The sequence below is a fragment of the Ascaphus truei genome, chromosome 16 (assembly GCF_040206685.1).
Source record: "Ascaphus truei isolate aAscTru1 chromosome 16, aAscTru1.hap1, whole genome shotgun sequence".
In the NCBI taxonomy this organism is placed as follows: domain Eukaryota; kingdom Metazoa; phylum Chordata; class Amphibia; order Anura; family Ascaphidae; genus Ascaphus; species Ascaphus truei.
Window position 1 is genome coordinate 40,063,011 of NC_134498.1, and position 19,198 is coordinate 40,082,208.

The window sequence follows — 19,198 nt, forward strand, 5'->3', positions numbered from 1 at the left end:
CCCCTAAGGGAGGGCCACAAAAGCTGCCAAAGCCTTGACAGTTTGCCTTATCAGACCAGTCTCACTATGTTAGGGGTTATAGGGGACGGCTTCAAAGACAACAGCTGACAAACGCCCCCATGTGTTTTTACACGGCATTGCAGTATTGCAGCCAGCGGGAATAAAATGTTTAAATCACAGCCGGGAATATAACGCAATACACTCCGGCCGAAAACGATACAAAACCGAACATAACCGGGATATACTGAAATTTGCGGAGCTAGCCGAGTTAGAATAAAGTTGGTCACCTCTGTATGTGCTCGTGTAAGGGTGTTATCTAAATGTAAAAAGTGCTGTGCTGCCCTACTCCCCTTTTCATGTGCAATGACTGTATAAGGTGATGTGACATTGCATGTGACAAGAAAGTGTTGATCTGACCATTTGATGTCCTCTAATAAATTTAGTATGCGCATAGTGTCTGTGAGATGTGATCTTAACTGTTGAACCTGTTTCACAGTTTGTTCCACAGATCAAAGAATGACATACACGCCACCCCCTCATATGTAAAGGTGTAGGCCCATGTTTAATAAGTTGTGATATTCCATGCTGCCATATACTGTAATAAAACTTGCGTATTCCTAATACTTTTCTGCTTATACAGTACATACTGTACCTAGTCTAAAGTTTTTCTTTCAAAGAGAATGGGGGCTCAAAATAAGATCAATGCCCAAATATTCTCTAACCAACTCCAATGATCAATAGAGAGAACATGACTATTGTTTGAAGGGCAGCAAGGTAGGCAGCAGTGGGGTAGCTACCGCCTAGGATACCTGGGCACATCCTGGGGGTCGTAGCTCGGGGTGGGGGCGCAGTTCAGGCATAGTAATGTTCTGCACACGTTGATGTTTAGATTTTGTTGTATTGAGGTGATGAGCGGATGTGACAGGAACATGACTAGTGTTTGGTTGTATTTTTCAGACAGTCGCATCTATGCTGCACAGCTGCCTTCACTGACTTTGTGGGGTATGACAAAACCAGGATGGTGATGGAGAGTGGGGGAAATTACCTCTGCCAGCAGGAAACCTCCCCGGCCAGGGTAAGTGAGCCGCTGAAATAAGGGAAGATATACAGATATGGGAGGATAACGGATAAACTGTGTTTGTGTGGTACAGACCTTGAGCCCTCCCCTTCTGGTTCCTCAGAGAGGCAGTGCTAAATTTAGTAAGTTCTCTCCCACCCTTCCAACCGAGTGGAGGTGTGGGGCCTGTCTCTTCTCCCTTTGGGAGAGAGGCCAGCCAGGCCCTCATAGCTGGCTGGCTCAGGAAGATCTAAGGCTTATGGCCTCCTGGCTCATGGCCTCCACACTAGGAGAGCCAGCACCATTCAGAGGCCTGGGCTCATCTGATGACCCTATACACCGCTGTAAGGAAGATCTGCAGTGACTGCTGAATAAAGACCCCTCTGCTTTCATCATACTCCTGTCTGAGTGTCAGTCCCTGGGCAGGAGGAAAGAATTGTGCTTTAGTGGGGACTGATCTCTGGGCATCCTGGAGCCCACTACAGCTGGAGGCGCTAAGCACCCTGAGGAATCTCAGATGACAACAAAAGCCTGTCCTGGTCTCCAAATCACTGCAGACAACTCAGCTCTCCTGAACCCTCACAGGTATGCTGCACCATAACACCTGTAGCAGCAACAAGTATCTCCTAGAGGGTGGGGTACATGTGCTACACAGTATATGTATATTTAAAATTGTAAAAAATATTATTTATATCATTTAATATATAAGGGGGTTGTAAAACCTAGCCCTACTGGACGTAATTGACTGGTAAGTTAACTATATACAGTATATTCTGACAGTCAAAAGGAAACAGGCCAGTCCACCATCCCTGGAGATGACGTGAGTGGGGTTTTATGGTCTCTAGACTTTAATGGTTAAGTGTGACAGTTGTCTTTGAGGACTTACAAGTCATTATTTACCACCCACTCCCACTGGTATCTCCAGGGTTAAATGTTTATCAATTATTGAATTTGACGGAGTCGTCCTGGGTTTGAGCACCCTATTTTTCTCATTTATTTCATAATATCCCTGAAGTCACTTTGTGTTTTTACAGGTATGATATTAGATAGACACATAATCCCAGCCAGCTCAAGAACTATACTTGTACTATTTGTAGCCCTGTGTAATTTTGGGGTTACATGCCTCTCTCCTCCTGTGCAGTAAACCCTGTTAAGAGGGCAGATTTGCCAGGAGTAATCATGAGATTTTGCCCTCATCCCCTGTGAGGTGTAATATGTAGCAAAGGAAGTGACAGGATGCTCTGTGTCCACTTACAGTGACATAGGGGTGGTGCCTCCTGGAGCTATATAATATGCATCACTTCCTAAAGTTAGTTCTGTTGTCTCTGTCTGCAGTGTTCTCTGCAGTCAGGTTGAGTCTGTCAAGTGTTGCAGAGTGGGACAAGCTGACCCCACACTGTGCCAGAGATCTGGCACAAGTTGTGACCCTGCCTCAGGGGAGAGGATACAGACTATTCCCTTTTCCCAGTTGGAGAGTCAGGGACTTCCTTGAGGTGGGCAACCTTGAACATGCGCGGCTAAGTACCGGCCGCTATGATGGGCAGTCTGCCATGGAGGATGTTAATAAAGATTGCCATGATTCAAAGAACCTTCTCGCCTTAGCCTGGAGTCATTCAGGGAGAAGCTGCACCCAGGGGTTCTCTTCCAGAGTCTCCTCCCTGCTGTCGTGGGGACCTGGAAGAGATGGAGGCGCTGTACCAACTGTGAGTATGATCTCAGCACTACTTCACGAGCCAGTCCTGGTGAATTCCCCATTACCATCAAGCGGGAGACTCAGGAGTCCTGTCAGCCAGCAGGTGCACCACACGACATGACATGTAACTGGGGGGCAGTTTTCTCACATAGGGGTCAGGATGAGAGGGGCCCAGGGAAACACTGTTACCTATGTATTGTACTGTATCACTTTGGATGTAGCACTGGGCATTTCTGTCTTTTGTTATGATATTCTGATAGGCAGACGCATGAGTTTTGGATAAGATTGCCACTCATACCTTAGCCTGGTGTATAGTTACATTACTTTAAGGGCTAAGAATGACTTTTAGGTATTTATTCAACTGGGGAGTGAAGGCGTTAACAAAGTCACTGATTGCAGATAACGGCCGCCTGTCCTGTTTATAGTGGTCTACTTAATAGAAAGCCTTATGGTTTTGGATATATGACTTTATACAATGTTTTGGAGTATTTTACTGTATTATGTCCAACTGTTCTGTACATCAACTATGTCTCTGAAGAAAACTGTCCCACTGTTAAAGCTGCAGTTCAAGCAATATCCTACATGTGTGTGTTTTTATTTTTAATAAATCAGTTCTGTACCATAAGAAAATACTTGTAGGATTAAAAAAAAAAAAAAAAAAAGACATTTTAAATGTATTATAATGTTGCAAGCATTTTTGTTTCTATAAAAAACATTTATAAAGTCCCATCCCCTTCCCCCTTTTGAGACAGGCTCTGGCTCTTGAGCCCTGTTCTCTCTCTCTAATAGTGCACCAATTGTATCTAGTAACTGCCTGGTCACATGATCATCCCCACACAACTTTACATTGTGGGTACTGTTTTGCAGCAGAAACAGTGATGGGGAGAACCTCCAAGCCGAATCTTCAGCGATCGATTACAGGAGAACGGATCGATCTGCAGCTTAGCTAATCACGTGTCAGTGTGCAGATTGTATATGGACATATTGAATGGAGAAATGTATATATATTTTTTAAATAGCAGTTTGAACTGCAGCTTTAAGGGCCCTTAACACAAGAACTCCACAGCCAGCAACCATTGGCTGTGGCCTACAGTAATTATGATGCGTCTGTGATGGCACACATGGAATGCTGAGTCACCACCGTACAATTCTGAGATCTTCAGACCTTGTGTCCCGTGTGGTGGCGAGCGGATTCTAGTTTGAGTTTGTCGAGCTGCTGCTTTCAATATCTTTACTATTTATTTGTTATCAAAGTATATTTGCTGTCCAGTATACTGTACCATTTGAGTTTTGGCCTTTGGGTAATAGAACAAGGTACGTCTGAATCTCTTTTTCCCCTTATTACTAACAGATAGGGCAAGAGAATACAAAAAAAAACAACTAATAAGACTGGGAGAGGAGAAAAGAAAAAGAAAAAAAATGTCATTGCTTTTAGAATATTTTTCCACATGCTGGCATATATGTCCTTATATATTTATTTCGACTTTCTTCTAATGCGCTACTCCCCAACAAAACTCAATATAAGAGCTTGTGTGGGGACTTAGGGTAAACACCCACCCCAGACCTATGACCGGGACCTACCGAAAACATATAGGGCAACGGCAAGAAGACCAGCAAAGGGCGGAAAACACGAACGAGAAATCATTGTAATCATTTTGTGTTTCTTCTCAGGCGCAGAGTAGTGAGCGTGGGGGGAGTGTCCCTGAGGGGGGCTCCCAGCTCCGGACCTCACGTTTTTAGTAAGTATAAAGATATACAATTTTAGCACATGACATTGTTCCCCCAGATAACACATGTATAACCCTTCTTGCCCAGCTCTTAAGGAGTTTATATCTGGTGACTATATACATGGCATTTCTCAGACTTTCATACCTTGTCAGGGTGCTGTGTCCGGGTAGGCTGGGTGTCTGCAATGCTCCTCACACATTGACATTACCCACAGTAGTACCCACTTCTTGTACCTTCACCATGTTATAATATGGATATCTTCCCTAGTTACCACCCACTCTTTAGACACTCGGGAGGTATTTAATGTTGTTGCTGTTACTGTCATCTTAAGTGGCCATCTTCTGCGTAGCGTCCGTAACTCTCTGTAACAATTGGGCCCATCTTGGGTTACCCTTACTATCATGAACTGTGGGATCAGTATGCCGGTGCCGGGTATTGTTTGCCACTCAAAGGCACTCTGTTTCTGAGGTAACAGTCGGGCCTCTCAGCAGGGCCGATCCAACTAGGACCCAGAGCTAGTACTTGGATAATCCCAATAGGACATAGGCTTCCTCTTTGTGAGCCTGTAACCTTCTGTAGTACCATGGCTACAGATGCTAACTGGATGGGACACTTTCCCAAACTATAAAATAATAAACAGGGCAGTATCACTATACATTAACTATACACTGAGACATATTTACATTAGAAAGAGTCAGGTTCCTCCAACTGCCACTCCCAGAGACCTGCGTTCTAGAACCTTCAGGGCACTCATACTGTATATATACCCTGCCGGTGACATCACTGATCCCCAGACATAATGTGGGCATAGCTTATTTGCTGCCAAGTCACTCTTTACCATGTGATGGGAGAGGGGCGTTACCCTGCGGGCGCCCACACAGTTAACCCATTAGGGCCATTAGCCCCTTAGTGGTCCCAAATAGGGGCTACACACAAAATATCCCATTATATTGCAGAATATTGCAGATTTGCCCGTGGAATTCAGTGGCAGTTTTGGTGCAGGATATTACAACATAGCCAACCTTAATACCCAAATGGGGTTAAAAAACCTTATACATCTGTACATCTATAATAAATTTACTTTGGGTGCAATTCCTGCTAAAACACACAGGCCAAGATTCACAAATCTTCACTGGATCAGCTGCTGAGGATCTCCTTGAGGAATATATGCCGGTTAATTAAAGACGGCAAATTTACCAGCTGTGCGGATTCCTATACTATCGGATTCTTCCTAACGCCTGTGCCTTTGTACTTCCAGGTCACGACCCACATCGGAGCAAAGGGAACGCCCGTGGGAGTGTTGAGGTGCTGTGTCTGCTCTTCTCACAGCAGTTAAGTGATTTCCTCCGCCCCCAGTAACGGAGCTCTTCTGGAGCCTTTGCGGGACGCTGAGAATCTCTGTCTGAACAAGGCTACACCTTAAGGTATTCTGCACTCCACTGCTACATTCTATATCATGCAGCTCATAAGCTTTTGGACAATTTAGCTCATATCTGACAGGCGCGCTCATTGGCGTTGATTCTGGATCAGTACATCTTGGAGCCGTAGTTCATACAAGCTTACCATCTACATTGGTTCTGTGATATACTCCTGTGCAGGACATTCTTGAGTTTGTACATTCACTTGTTTTTTGGGAGGATTTTTGGAATTCTCAATACCTCATGCACAGCTGAATTGTTAATAATCCTCAAGGTTAAGTTGTATGATCCTCATATATGCAGCATTATTCTGTGATGCTCTTTTTAATATTGCTTTGTTTTTATTTATACTTCTTTGTAATCTGCATCCCCATTTCAGTGGTATCTATTATTTAGGTATATGTCTTATGTTTATGAAATTCCCTCATTTTTATGCTTATAGGAGTGTGCGCTCACTGTTTTTGGTTTGTGTGTGTGTGTGTGTGTGTGTGTGTGTGTGTGTGTGTATGTATATATATATATATATATATATATATATATTATACAAGGTTAACATACAACATAAAACCAACGCTTAGGCAAAAGTTACAATGCTAAATAATAATTACAATAATGGTGTGTGTGGGTGTGTGTGTGGAAAGCTCTGGTTACACAGCTGGGTGCAGTAGATGTAAATGGTCCGGACCAACACTGCTCACTCACGCCGCAGACATCCTCACTTCCCCAAACAGATCCCTCTCTGTAGTTTGATGTCCACGAAGCAGCCTCATGTGACCTCTACGCATTTGCACGTAGTGCTTCGTGACGCCATTGATATACACTACCAGTCCCACACAGCTTTTGTAAAGTGCTGAATACACTGTGGGCTCTTTATTTATTTATATTTACATACTTACACACACACACTCTTACATCCCTCACATTCAGGGATTTATTTATCTATTTAACACCTCAAGTTATAAATCACACACTACACAGGGGGAGGGATGAGCTCTAGTCACATTCCAAGATGCACTGTTTTTGAGTAAACCCCTTGCCTGCTTTATTCAATGTAACATCGCCAGAAGAAGAGACATCTCGAAAGCTTTCGTTAGCCACAGAATGGTATTGTCTATTTATTTTTGAGATATATACATTTCCTCGATTCTAGGACGCACTTTTTTTCCTATTTTCACATTGCTAAAACAGCTCTGCGTTCTAGAATCGATGTATTGAAGAAAAAAATCAGCTAGGGCTGCGATCACTCCCCTCCCCTCCCCTCCCCATCCCTTCCCTCCCCTCCCCTCCCCTCCCCTCCCCATCCCTTCCCTCCCCTCCCCTCCCCTCCCCATCCCTTCCCTCCCCTCCCCTCCCCATCCCTTCCCTCCCCTCCCCATCCCTCCCCTCCCCTCCCCTCCCTTCCCCATCCCTCCCCTCCCCTCCCCTCCCCTCCCCTCCCCTTCCCTCCCCTTCCCTCCCCTTCCCTCCCCTTCCCATGAGGTGCACAGAGATCGGAAATGCCTGCCAGAGCAAATCAACATTGCCCTGAATCCCCGTGTGAAATGCAGGAAGTGCAGTGGTAGCTGTGTCTCTCTGGATGTGTTTCTGTATGTGTTTGTCTCTGTGTGTGTGTGTGTGTGTGTGTGTGTGTGTGTGTGTGTCTCCATATGCCTCTCTCTCTGTCTGTGTGTCACTCTCTGTGTCTCTCTCTGTCTGTGTGTGTCTGTGTGTCTGTGTGTGTGTGTGTGTGTGTGTGTGTGTGTGTTTGTCACTGTGTGTGTGTGTGTGTGTGTGTGTGTGTGTGTGTGTGTGTGTGTGTGTGTGACTCTCCATATGCCTCTCTCTCTGTCTGTGTGTCACTCTCTGTGTCTCTCTCTGTCTGAGTGTGTGTATGTGTCTGTGTGTCTCTCTCTCTGTGTCTGTGTCTGTCTCTCTGCTATCAAAAGCAAGTTAGAAGTTAGAACATGTTCTTTTCACTTTAAGGAAAGCAATGAGTACATGAATACAAAGGTACTTGGTAACATCATAAAAAGGGGCCACTAAATGTAAATAGCCAAAATCCCCCCCACACTGCCACTGCCCCTGCCATATCTGTCTCTCTCTCTCCCTCTTTGGTCTGTGTGTTCTCCCCCCCCCATTCTCTTTCCACCTCCCCCATTCTCTTCCCTCCCCCCCCCCATTCTCTCCCCTCCCATTCTCTTCCCCCCATTCTCTTTCCTCCCATCCCTCCCATTCTCTCTCCCTCCCATTCTCTCTCCCCCCATCCCTCCCATTCTCTCTCCCCCCCATCCCTCCCATTCTCTCTCCCCCCCCATCCCTCCCATTCTCTCCCCCCCATCCCTCCCATTCTCTCTCCCCCCCATCCCTCCCATTCTCTCTCCCCCCATCCCTCCCATTCTCTCCCCCCATCCCTCCCATTCTCTCCCCCCATCCCTCCCATTCTCTCCCCCCATCCCTCCCATTCTCTCCCCCCCATCCCTCCCATTCTCTCTCCCCCCATCCCTCCCATTCTCTCCCCCCATCCCTCCCATTCTCTCCCCCCATCCCTCCCATTCTCTCCCCCCATCCCTCCCATTCTCTCCCCCCCATCCCTCCCATTCTCTCTCCCCCCATCCCTTCCATTCTCTCTCCCCCCCATCCCTCCAATTCTCTCCCCCCATCCCTCCCATTCTCTCCCCCCATCCCTCCCATTCTCTCCCCCCATCCCTCCCATTCTCTCCCCCCATCCCTCCCATTCTCTCCCCCCCATCCCTCCCATTCTCTCTCCCCCCATCCCTCCCATTCTCTCTCCCCCCATCCCTTCCATTCTCTCTCCCCCCCATCCCTCCAATTCTCTCCCCCCATCCCTCCCATTCTCTCCCCCCATCCCTCCCATTCTCTCCCCCCATCCCTCCCATTCTCTCCCCCCATCCCTCCCATTCTCTCTCCCCCCCATCCCTCCCATTCTCTCTCCCCCCATCCCTCCCATTCTCTCTCCCCCCATCCCTCCCATTCTCCCTCCCCCCCATTCTCTCTCCCCCCCCATTCTCTCTCCCCCCCCATCCCTCCCATTCTCTCTCCCTCCCATTCTCTCTCCCCCCCATCCCTCCCATTCTCTCTCCCCCCCATCCCTCCCATTCTCTCTCCCCCCCCATCCCTCCCATTCTCTCTCCTCCCCCCATCCCATTCTCACTCCCTCCCCATCCCTCCCATTCTCACTCCCTCCCCATCCCTCCCATTCTCTCTCCCCCCCATCCCTCCCATTCTCTCTCCCCCCCATCCCTCCCATTCTCTCTCCCCCCATCCCTCCCATTCTCTCTCCCCCCCATCCCTCCCATTCTCTCTCCCCCCATCCCTCCCATTCTCTCTCCCCCCATCCCTCCCATTCTTTCTCCCCCCCATCCCTCCCATTCTCTCTCCCCCCCATCCCTCCCATTCTCTCTCCCCCCCATCCCTCCCATTCTCTCTCCCCCCCATCCCTCCCATTCTCTCTCCCCCCCAACCCTCCCATTCTCTCTCCCCCCCATCCCTCCCATTCTCTCTCCCCCCCATCCCTCCCATTCTCTCTCCCCCCCATCCCTCCCATTCTCTCTCCCCCCCATCCCTCCCATTCTCTCTCCTCCCCCCATCCCTCCCATTCTCTCTCCTCCCCCCATCCCTCCCATTCTCCTCCCCCCATCCCTCCCATTCTCTCTCCACCCCCCATCCCTCCCATTCTCTCTCCTCCCCCCATCCCTCCCATTCTCTCTCCTCCCCCCATCCCTCCCATTCTCTCTCCTCCCCCCATCCCTCCCATTCTCTCTCCCTCCCCCCATCCCTCCCATTCTCTCTCCCCCCCCCCAACCCTCACATTCTCTCTCCCCCCCCCAACCCTCACATTCTCTCTCCCCCCATCCCTCCCATTCTCTCTCCCCCCCATCCCTCCCATTCTCTCTCCCACCCATCCCTCCCATTCTCTCTCCCCTTCCCTCCCATTCTCTCTCCCCCATTCTGCCTGTCGCTCCCCATTCTGTGTCTGCCTCTCTCTCCCCATTAGTTATTGAAGTGTCATGTGACCCTGCTAGTTAAAAAAATAAACAAAACAATTCTGCACATTTAATACAGTGAGATTTTTTTCCCCCCATTTTTTTTATTAAATCAAGGGTGCGTCTTAGAATTGATGGCGTCTTACAATCGAGGAAATAGGGTATATATATTACACTACATGGTGCAAACATGGAAACAGAGATCTTGATACACTGACACAAAGAGAGATGATTAAAATTACACAATTTGCATTAGATGTTCTCCAAATTACATTGACACATCTCCTCCTAAATGTGTTCCTAGGATTCCATCCCAGATGTGGTTGCATGCCTCTGAAGTACAACTAAATTACCAAGGAGTATTATTATTATTACTAGCAGAATACACATGTGTGGAAGAAACCCTGACACTTCTCTCCTCTGCAGGGTAATATCATTGTTTCTTCTGTCATCATGGCGACCATCAGTAACCACACGGACGATGAGGAGAGACTTGAAACTCTAATTAAACAGTGTACAGATGTCAGCCCTGGACTGGTAAGGAATGGACAAAGGATGATGGGGAGATGGGGGTACACAGACACAGCTAGGATGCAGGAAGGGCACTCGCAAGGCTACCCGGGATACTGGTTAACTCCCTCTATATTTTAGTGGGAATCTCTGATATTTGTCTGAAAGAGAAATGATAACTACATACTCGCTGATAACGGTTCCTCATCCCAATACAAGTCAATGGAAGATGCTGATACCTTTTCTCACTCGTAAATCTCCTAAAAGGACTTTTCCCCCTTCTCGTCAAGATACTTTTTTAAATGTGCAATACAAGGAGTTTCCTGCACTGATCTGATTATTTAAGACAATTAGACTTTGCTAATAGCCTTATACAATCCTCCTTTATTAAGGCCTATTTGATATAATGCTGTGCTACTGCTGAATACATGGTGTAACATGGTAAGTGGCATGTGTAGGAGAGTTAAATAAGCACATACACCACATATTCTATCTATAATATCACTATGTTTGTAATGATGCACATGCACACACACACACACACCATTCTCCCTAGTATTGTACTGATTGTTAAACTTCTCATTTGAATTTCGGAGGCCCCCCTCCTAAATGATGTTACCGTGCTTCAGTAGAACGCTGGGACGAGAAAGAACTCAAATAAGACTGGTACAGAGATAGTGAGACACTGACTCCAGGTTAGGAAGCGTAGTCTCTTTTGTCTCTCTTGGCTGAATCTAACAGTTGTGGAGACATTGGACACATTACAGACTCATTATTTTTGAGAGCTTGTCCCATCAATGAACTTTAGTGAATATTGATTAGGGGAGTGGTTAATATGAATGACTAATATTACTCATTTCTTTGTAATGGTTCTGCCGTATGACTGCCTTTTACCATATTTATCAAAGAAAAGGAATCCTAATGAAAGCAAAGGGATTTTTTCCTTGGATAAATATGTTGTTTTTAACCACGGTTTGTCCCAGTTATGCAGTCGGAAAACTTTAGTAAACAAACCCCTTAAACGGCAAAATGGGCTCTACAATCCCTTTTGGCAGCGAAGGGATTAAGATGCTGGAAGGTTAGGGGTTTGAATCTGACATCATGCACCGACCTTATCCAACACATCCCTGTGTTTGCATCTCCACAGGGCATCACTTCTCTCTTTGGTGTGTGCGCGGAGAGCTATATGGGCAATGCTCTGCCTTTTGTATGCATAAGTTGTATCACACAGTCACTGTCATGCAATTGCACCCTCGAAGATCTTTGTGTCATCCTGTGTGTCTCCCACAGGCAACAGCAGCCAGAGGGATCATTCTGGAAGCGATGACCAAAGAACAAATTACCAGCGACATCTTCCCTAAAATAGCCTGTATGTTGCTCCATCAGATTGCCAGAAACATCCAGAAAGATGAAGCATCGGCAATAAGGTAAGAGCTAATAAGAATGGCATGTTAGGGCCTCGCAGCAAATTGCTTTGAATATAGATTCCAGTAATCAGTCAGTGTTATACCCATTCCTCACTGCATCAGAACTTTGTGGGGAAAAACTTTAATCCAGAATGTACTGTACTTGGGTATCAAGAAAGAACAAAGTATAAACCCTTTCTAGTCAGCACATGCATATAAATACATTCAAAATGTTTGGGACAATTCACTCCTAAAGATACTGTAGATGTTCTGCGATTTGTGGTCCATTTGATTGAAGAAGACTTCATATCTTACAATGCCAAAGACAGAGGTTCATATTTACTAAGCGGGGCTATTCCATCAGATACCTTTGGATGTTAGAAGACACCATTCACGTAAAAGGACCCTACATTGTCTTCCAGCGCTGTAAGGTGCCTTACGGCAGAGCACCACTTAGTAAACATGCTACAGTATGTCCTATATGCTATAGAATTGGTTTCTCATTATTGCTCATGTGTTTCTCCCTGGGCAGAACAGCAGCCAGTGCATTAAAAAAATTGCTCATCCAGGGACTGGCAGAGCAGGATGCCCTTATTTTAGAGAACACCAATATGTGGGGCGATCTCCAAAAGGCAGAAACCCATCATGATGCTGTGATACTGGTGGCAAGGTAAGACTTTGTCCTCCTGCTAACATCATGGGAGGGAGAATAAAATGTCAGTATTGCTACTTATCCAAGCATAAGCAAGTTTTAGAGGTGGCTCTCACAGTTTCCTATCGCAATATGTTCAGTAGCAGTTTTCTTCTTGCTAGAGAAGATCTTTCCTCCACTAATTTCAATGGACCATAACATGGAGAAGAAAGCTTTGCCGCATATTAAGTGTATAAGAAGGAAGTGTCTGAATCTTTATTCCAGCACAATAATGATATAATTTCTCTGCAGTATTCTCCACACTTTACCCATTAAAACTTTTTATTTTAGAGTTATTGCCCAGACGAAGCCGTACCATATGAGCCGGTTCATCATGGGTCTCCTGCCTCCCCCAAATCACCCACCGTCATCCACTGTCCTGGCATTTTATACAGAGGTGAGTTTAAAAAAAGCATCTCTGTTACTGTATATGACATATTAGTACGCACCCATTGGAATGCATTCAATATTGATACTGTATATAGTGAAAGGATTCTCACCCAGAGTGCAAGGGAAATCTGGTGTGCCGCGACCCTTTGCCATGGGTACCACGGCCCCAGGGGAATAACTCTGTTATTTGCACATCTCGCACTGCCTGGAGATGTAGAGGCTGCGATCTGCCTCTCCTCTCTCAGCCAGGCACAGAGGCTGTGATCCAACTCTCCCCTCTCAGCCTGGCATAGAGGCTGTGATCCGCCTCTCCTCTCTCAATCTGGCACAGAGGCTGCAATCCGCCTCTCCTCTCTCATCATGGCACAGAGGCTGCAATCCGCCTCTCCTCTCAGCCCGGCACAGAGGCTGTGATCCACTTCGCCTCTCTCAGCCCGGCACAGAGGCTGCAATCCACCTCTCTCAGCCCGGCGCAGAGGCTGCGATCCGCCTCTCGTCTCTCAGCCCGGGCACATAGGCTGCGATCCAACTATCCTCTCTCAGCCCGGCACACAGGCTGCAATCCACCTCTCCTCTCTCAGCCCAGCACACAGGCTGCGATCCACCGCTCCTCTCTCAACCCGGCACACAGGCTGCGATCCACCTCTCCTCTCTGAACCCGGCACACAGGCTGCGATCCACCTCTCCTCTCTCAGCCCGGCACAGAGGCTGCGATCCATCTCTCTCAGGTTGGCACAGAGGCCGAGATCTGCCTCTCAGCCCAGCTCTGTGGCGACATGAGTAGCAGCTAAGTGGCGGCTTTGATTTGGTCGTGGTAAAACGGTTGCGGCCAAATGTCCTAGACCAATGTTTCAGGTGTGTTGGAAAGTGGGTAGAAAGAGGGAAGTAGAAAGGGTTTTGTGTGGAGAGGAGAGTGTGATGGCTACTGTATGCGCATGGGGTGTGTGCATATGTGTGTAAGTGAGGACTGGATAAGTGATGTCTGAAGAGCAGGGGTGCCCCAAAGTTTTAAAAATTCTTCAGGGGTGCCTCTGCTCAAAAATGTTTGAGAACCGGCTGTATAATGTATTAATAACGAGCTGATTCAACATGCACTCTTCTGTGTCAATATCCCATATTAACATTACTGATTTCCACTGAATTCTCTGTACATATAAAACATGCTCTTTGTTTAGCTCCTGTGTTATCCAGAGCTCCTGGAAAAGTCCCAGCAAAAGCTAATTATCCAAATGATGCTGCGAGCGAAACCAACAGGAAAAGACGTAGAAATACTCAGGATAAGAGCCCTTTGGAATGTGTGCAGCCACATACCTGATAAGGTGAGACATCTGCTCTACCACCCATCTCAGCATAGTAACAGACTCATTTAGAAGGTACCTATGGCTCATGAGTCGTTCCCTCTGACTGCAGGGTGACAGGCACAATGACAGAAGAACTAATGGTCCATATAATCACCCTCTTTGTTGAGACAGAGGGTAAAGGATCTACAGTCCATCTATCTATTCTTCTGAACACAAGGTGACCCAAGCACAAAGGGATATATTGTCTATTGCATGGTCCACCTATTGTTTCCTTTCACTCCCTTTACATAGTGACATAAAGACAACCGTTATAAATAATATCCAGGAATTTATACTGCTACACGTTGCATCAGTTTGCTGCTGATCCATCTTTGTTAGTGCTTCAGAGCACTGTATCGCTGTCCCTCCCAGCTCTGAAAGCTCAGTTATCAATGTGCCTCTTCTCTGCGAAGGTAAAAAAGTATAAGAAGGAAATGCAGGCCATCATCAAAGCCGGGCTGCATAACATGGACACGGACATTGTCCTGGAAGCGATGAAAACAGCCGGGCAAATGGCCATTCTGCTGGAAAAGAAAGACATGGGGACCCTATACCATGATGCCCTGGTTCAGATCGAAGCCTTTAAAAATTATGTAAGTAATCCCAATCCCAAATCAACACCCTTTCCTTAACATGATCCCTGCAATGCTACATTAGTAACGATTCTCCAACAGAGACAGAAAACTGTCAGTGTCCATAGGAGAACTGGGATTTGTGCAGATGAGTCAGTATGAGGTGGCCACTGATCCTTAGCTATTTGGGGTAGGGAATTGTTAGCTCTTTGCTACTGAAGGGCACACAGCAAGTGACAGACATGTGAGGTCTCAGCTGAGTGACACTTCTCTGCTTTCTGCCCAAAGGAAGACCCCACTATGCGATGCCAGGCCGTGCAGTTGCTGAAGGAGTTGGCACGGTCTACAAAACTAAACAAAAGAGGAGCATTTTCCAATATCATGGAGAAAAGCCTTTTATATTTACTGTACCAGCTTCAAGACAAGGACAGGGCCTAATGAAAGCAAAGGGATCATTTCCTGGATAAATATGTAGTTTTTAACCAGGGTTTACACCAGTTATGCAATTGGAAGTAAACAAACCCCTTAAACGGCAAGATGGGCTCTACAATCCTTTTTGGCAGCGAAGGGATTAAGATGCTGGAAGGTTAGGGGTTTGAATCTGACACCATGCACAGACCTTATCCAACACATCCCTGTGTTTGGATCTCCACAGGGCATCACTTCTCTCTTTGGTGTGTGCGGAGAGCTATATGGACAATGCTCTGCCTTTTGTATACATGAGTTGTATCATACAGTCACCGCCATGCAATTGCACCCTTGAAGATCTTTGTGTCATCCCCCACAGGTAAAATCATCCAGAGGGATCATTCTGGAAGCGATGACCAAAGATCAAATTACCAGCGACATCTTCCCTAAAATAGCCTGTATGTTGCTCCATCAGATTGCCAGAAACATCCAGAAAGATGAAGCATCGGCAATAAGGTAAGAGCTAATAAGAATAACATGTTAGGGCCTGGCAGCAAATTGCTTTGAATATAGATTCCAGTAATCAGTCAGTGTTATACCCATTCCTCACTGCATGAGAACTTTGTGGGGAAAAACTTTAATCCAGAATGTACTGTACTTGGGTATCAAGAAAGAACAAAGTATACACCCTTTCTAGTCAGCACATGCATATAAATACATTCAAAATATTTGGGACAATTCACTCCTAAAGATACTGTAGATGTTCTGCGATTTGTGGTCCATTTGATTGAAGAAGACTTCATATCTTACAATGCCAAAGACAGAGGTTCATATTTACTAAGCGGTGCTATTCCATCAGATACCTTTGGATGTTAGAAGACACCATTCACTTAAAAGGACCCTACGTTGTCTTCCAGCGCTGTAAGGTGCCTTATGGCAGAGCACCACTTAGTAAACATGCTACAGTATGTCCTATATGCAACAGAATTGGTTTCTCATTATTGCTCATGTGTTTCTCCCTGGGCAGAACATCAGCCAGTGCATTAAAAAAATTGCTCATGCAGGGACTGGCAGAGCAGGATGCCCTTATTTTGGAGAACAGCAATATGTGGGGCGATCTCCAAAAGGCAGAAACCCATCATGATGCTGTGATACGGGTGGCAAGGTAAGACTTTGTCCTCCTGCTAACATCATGGGAGGGAGACTAAAGTGTCAGTATTGCTACTTATCCAAGCATAAGCAAGTTTTAGAGGTGGCTCTCACAGTTTCCTATCGCAAGAGATAGGAAAGAGATATCAGTCATGGAACTGAAGTCACAGTGAAGAAGGAAGAGGTAGATGTTTGAGTCATATGGAAGGTTACCAAGTTACCAATGACTACAGTTCAATATTCAATATTCAATATGTTCAGTAGCAGTTTTCTTCTTGCTAGAGAAGATCTTTCCTCCACTAATTTCAATGGACCAAAACATGGAGAAGAAAGTTTTGCCGCATATTAAGTGTATAAGAAGGAAGTGTCTGAATCTTTATTCCAGCACAATAATGATATCATTTCTCTGCAGTATTCTCCACACTTTACCCATTAAAACTTTTTATTTTAGAGTTATTGCCAAGACGAAGCCGTACCATATGAGCCGATTCATCATGGGTCTCCTGCCTCCCCCATATCACCCACCGTCATCCACTGTCCTGGCATTTTATACAGAGGTGAGTTTAAAAAAAGCATCTCTGTTACTGTATATGACATATTAGTACGCACCCATTGGAATGTATTCAATATTGATACTGTAAATAGTGAAGGGATTCTCACCCAGAGTGCAAGGGAAATCTGGTGTGCCGCGATCCTCTGCCATGGGTACCACGGCCCCAGGGGAATAACTCTGTTATTTGCACATCTCGCACTGCCTGGAGATGTAGAGGCTGCGATCTGCCTCTTCTCTCTCAGCCAGGCACAGAGGCTGTGATCCAACTCTCCCCTCTCAGCCTGGCATAGAGGCTGTGATCCGCCTCTCTCTCTCATCCCGGGAACAGAGACTGCAATCCGCCTCTCCTCACTCATCACGGCACAGAGGCTGCGATCCGCCTCTCCTCTCTCAGCACAGCACAGAGGCTGCAATCCGCCTCTTCCCTCTCGACCCCACACACAGGCTGAGATCCGCCTCTCATCTCTTAGCTGAAACACAGAGGCTGCGATCCGCCTCTCCTCTCTCAGCCCGCACAGAGACTGCAATCCACCTCTCTCAGCCCGGCGCAGAGGCTGCGATCCGCCTCTCATCTCTTAGCCCAGGCACAGAGGCTGCGATCCAGCTCTCCTCTCTCAGCCCGCACAGAGGCTGCTATCCACCTCTCTCAGCCCGGCACAGAGGCTGCGATCCGCCTCTCTTCTCTTAGCCCAGGCACAGAGGCTGCAATCCACCTCTCTCAGCCCTGCTCAGAGGCATGCGATCCGCCTCTCCTCTCTCAGCATGGCACAGAGGCTGCGATCCACCTCTTATCTCTCAGCCCGGGCACAGAGGCTGCCATCTGCCTCTCCTCTCAGCCCGGCACAGAGGCTGCAATCCACCTCTCCCAGCCCGGCACAGAGGCTACGATCAACCTCTCCTCTCTCAGCCCGGCGCAGAGGTTGCGATCCGTCTCTCTCAGGCTGGCAGAGAGGCTGCGATCCGCCTCTCTCAGGCTGGCACAGAGGCTGAGATCTGCCTCTCAGCCCAGCTCTGTGGCGACATTAGTAACAGCTAAGTGACGGCTGTGATTTGGTCGTGGTAAAACTTTTGCGGCCAAATGTCCTAGACCAATGTTTCAGGTGTGTTGGAAGGTGGGAAGAAAGAGGGAAGTAGAAATTGTTTTGTGTGGGGAGGAGAGTGTGATGGCTACTGTATGCGCATGGGGTGTGTGCATAAGTGTGTAAGTGAGGACTGGATAAGTGAAGTCTGAAGAGCAGGGGTGCCCCAAAGTTTAAAAAATTCTTCAGAGGTGCCTCGGCTCAAAAATGTTTGAGAACCGACTGTATAATGTATTAATAACGAGCTGATTCAACATGCACTCTTCTGTGTCAATATCCCATATTAACATTACTGATTTCCACTGAATTCTCTGTACATATAAAACATGCTCTTTGTTTAGCTCCTGTGTTATCCAGAGCTCCTGGAAAAGTCCCAGCAAAAGCTAATTATCCAAATGATGCTACGAGCGAAACCAACAGGAAAAGACGTAGAAATACTCAGGATAAGAGCCCTTTGGAATGTGTGCAGCCACATACCTGATAAGGTGAGACATCTGCTCTACCACCCATCTCAGCATAGTAACAGACTCATTTAGAAGGTACCTATGGCTCATGAGTCGTTCCCTCTGACTGCAGGGTGACAGGCACAATGACAGAAGAACCAATGGTCCATATAATCACCCTCTTTGGTAAGACAGAGGGTAAAGGAATCTACAGTCCATCTATCTTTTCTTCTCACTACAAGGTGACACAAGCACAAAGGGATATATTGTCCATTGCATCTTTATCTCCCATCACAGTGACACAGTGACAGGAAAAGATGGGTTTTATGGTCCACCTATTGTTTCCTTTCACTCCCATTACATAGTGACTTAGAGACACCAGTTATTAATAGTATCCTGGAATTTATATTGCTATACGTTCTTCGGTTTGCTGCTGATCCATCTTTGTTAGTGCTTCAGAGCACTGTATCGCTGTCCCTCCCAGCTCTGAAAGCTCAGGTATCAATGTGCCTCTTCTCTGTGAAGGTCAAAAAGTATAAGAAGGAAATGCAGGCCATCATCAAAGCCGGGCTGCATAACATGGACCCGGACATTGTCCTGGAAGCGATGAAAACAGCCGGGAAAATGGCCCTACTGCTGAAAAAGAAAGGCATGGGGACCCTATACCATGATGCTCTGGTTCAATGCCAAACCTATATAGATTATGTAAGTAATCCCAATCCCAAATCAACACCCTTTCCTTAACATGATCCCTGCAATACTACATTAGTAACGATTC

The 19,198-nt window shown here is 46.7% G+C and overlaps 1 protein-coding gene and 1 long non-coding RNA gene across 9 annotated transcripts in view; one reads left to right on the forward strand and one right to left on the reverse strand.

The window, feature by feature from the left end:
* Positions 1-5,172, reverse strand: part of LOC142467501 (uncharacterized) — a 28,815-nt gene extending 23,643 nt beyond the window's left edge. Inside the window, exon 1 of the long non-coding RNA XR_012788408.1 lies at positions 4,623-5,172. This is a non-coding gene — a long non-coding RNA (uncharacterized LOC142467501). The remainder of the gene's footprint in view (positions 1-4,622) is intronic.
* The window catches only part of LOC142467500 (uncharacterized), a 31,985-nt gene that overhangs the window by 4,962 nt on the left and 7,825 nt on the right, over positions 1-19,198 (forward strand). For 5 of the 8 annotated variants that reach the window (XR_012788407.1, XM_075573269.1, XM_075573273.1 and 2 more), the window contains exons 2-15: positions 958-1,075; positions 4,422-4,489; positions 5,737-5,902; positions 10,306-10,416; positions 11,680-11,816; positions 12,328-12,465; positions 12,778-12,883; positions 14,052-14,195; positions 14,630-14,809; positions 15,576-15,712; positions 16,224-16,361; positions 16,797-16,902; positions 18,319-18,462; positions 18,946-19,125. Coding sequence is in view for 7 of the 8 variants with exons in the window: in XM_075573269.1 (XP_075429384.1) it covers positions 10,333-10,416; positions 11,680-11,816; positions 12,328-12,465; positions 12,778-12,883; positions 14,052-14,195; positions 14,630-14,809; positions 15,576-15,712; positions 16,224-16,361; positions 16,797-16,902; positions 18,319-18,462; positions 18,946-19,125 (1,494 nt within the window). In the remaining variant the exon portion in view is untranslated. Of the gene's footprint in view, positions 1-957; positions 1,643-2,392; positions 2,761-4,421; positions 4,490-5,736; positions 5,903-10,305; positions 10,417-11,679; positions 11,817-12,327; positions 12,466-12,777; positions 12,884-14,051; positions 14,196-14,629; positions 14,810-15,575; positions 15,713-16,223; positions 16,362-16,796; positions 16,903-18,318; positions 18,463-18,945; positions 19,126-19,198 lie in introns of all 8 variants that reach the window. The other 3 variants (XM_075573268.1, XM_075573270.1, XM_075573272.1) reach the window with 3 other exon arrangements.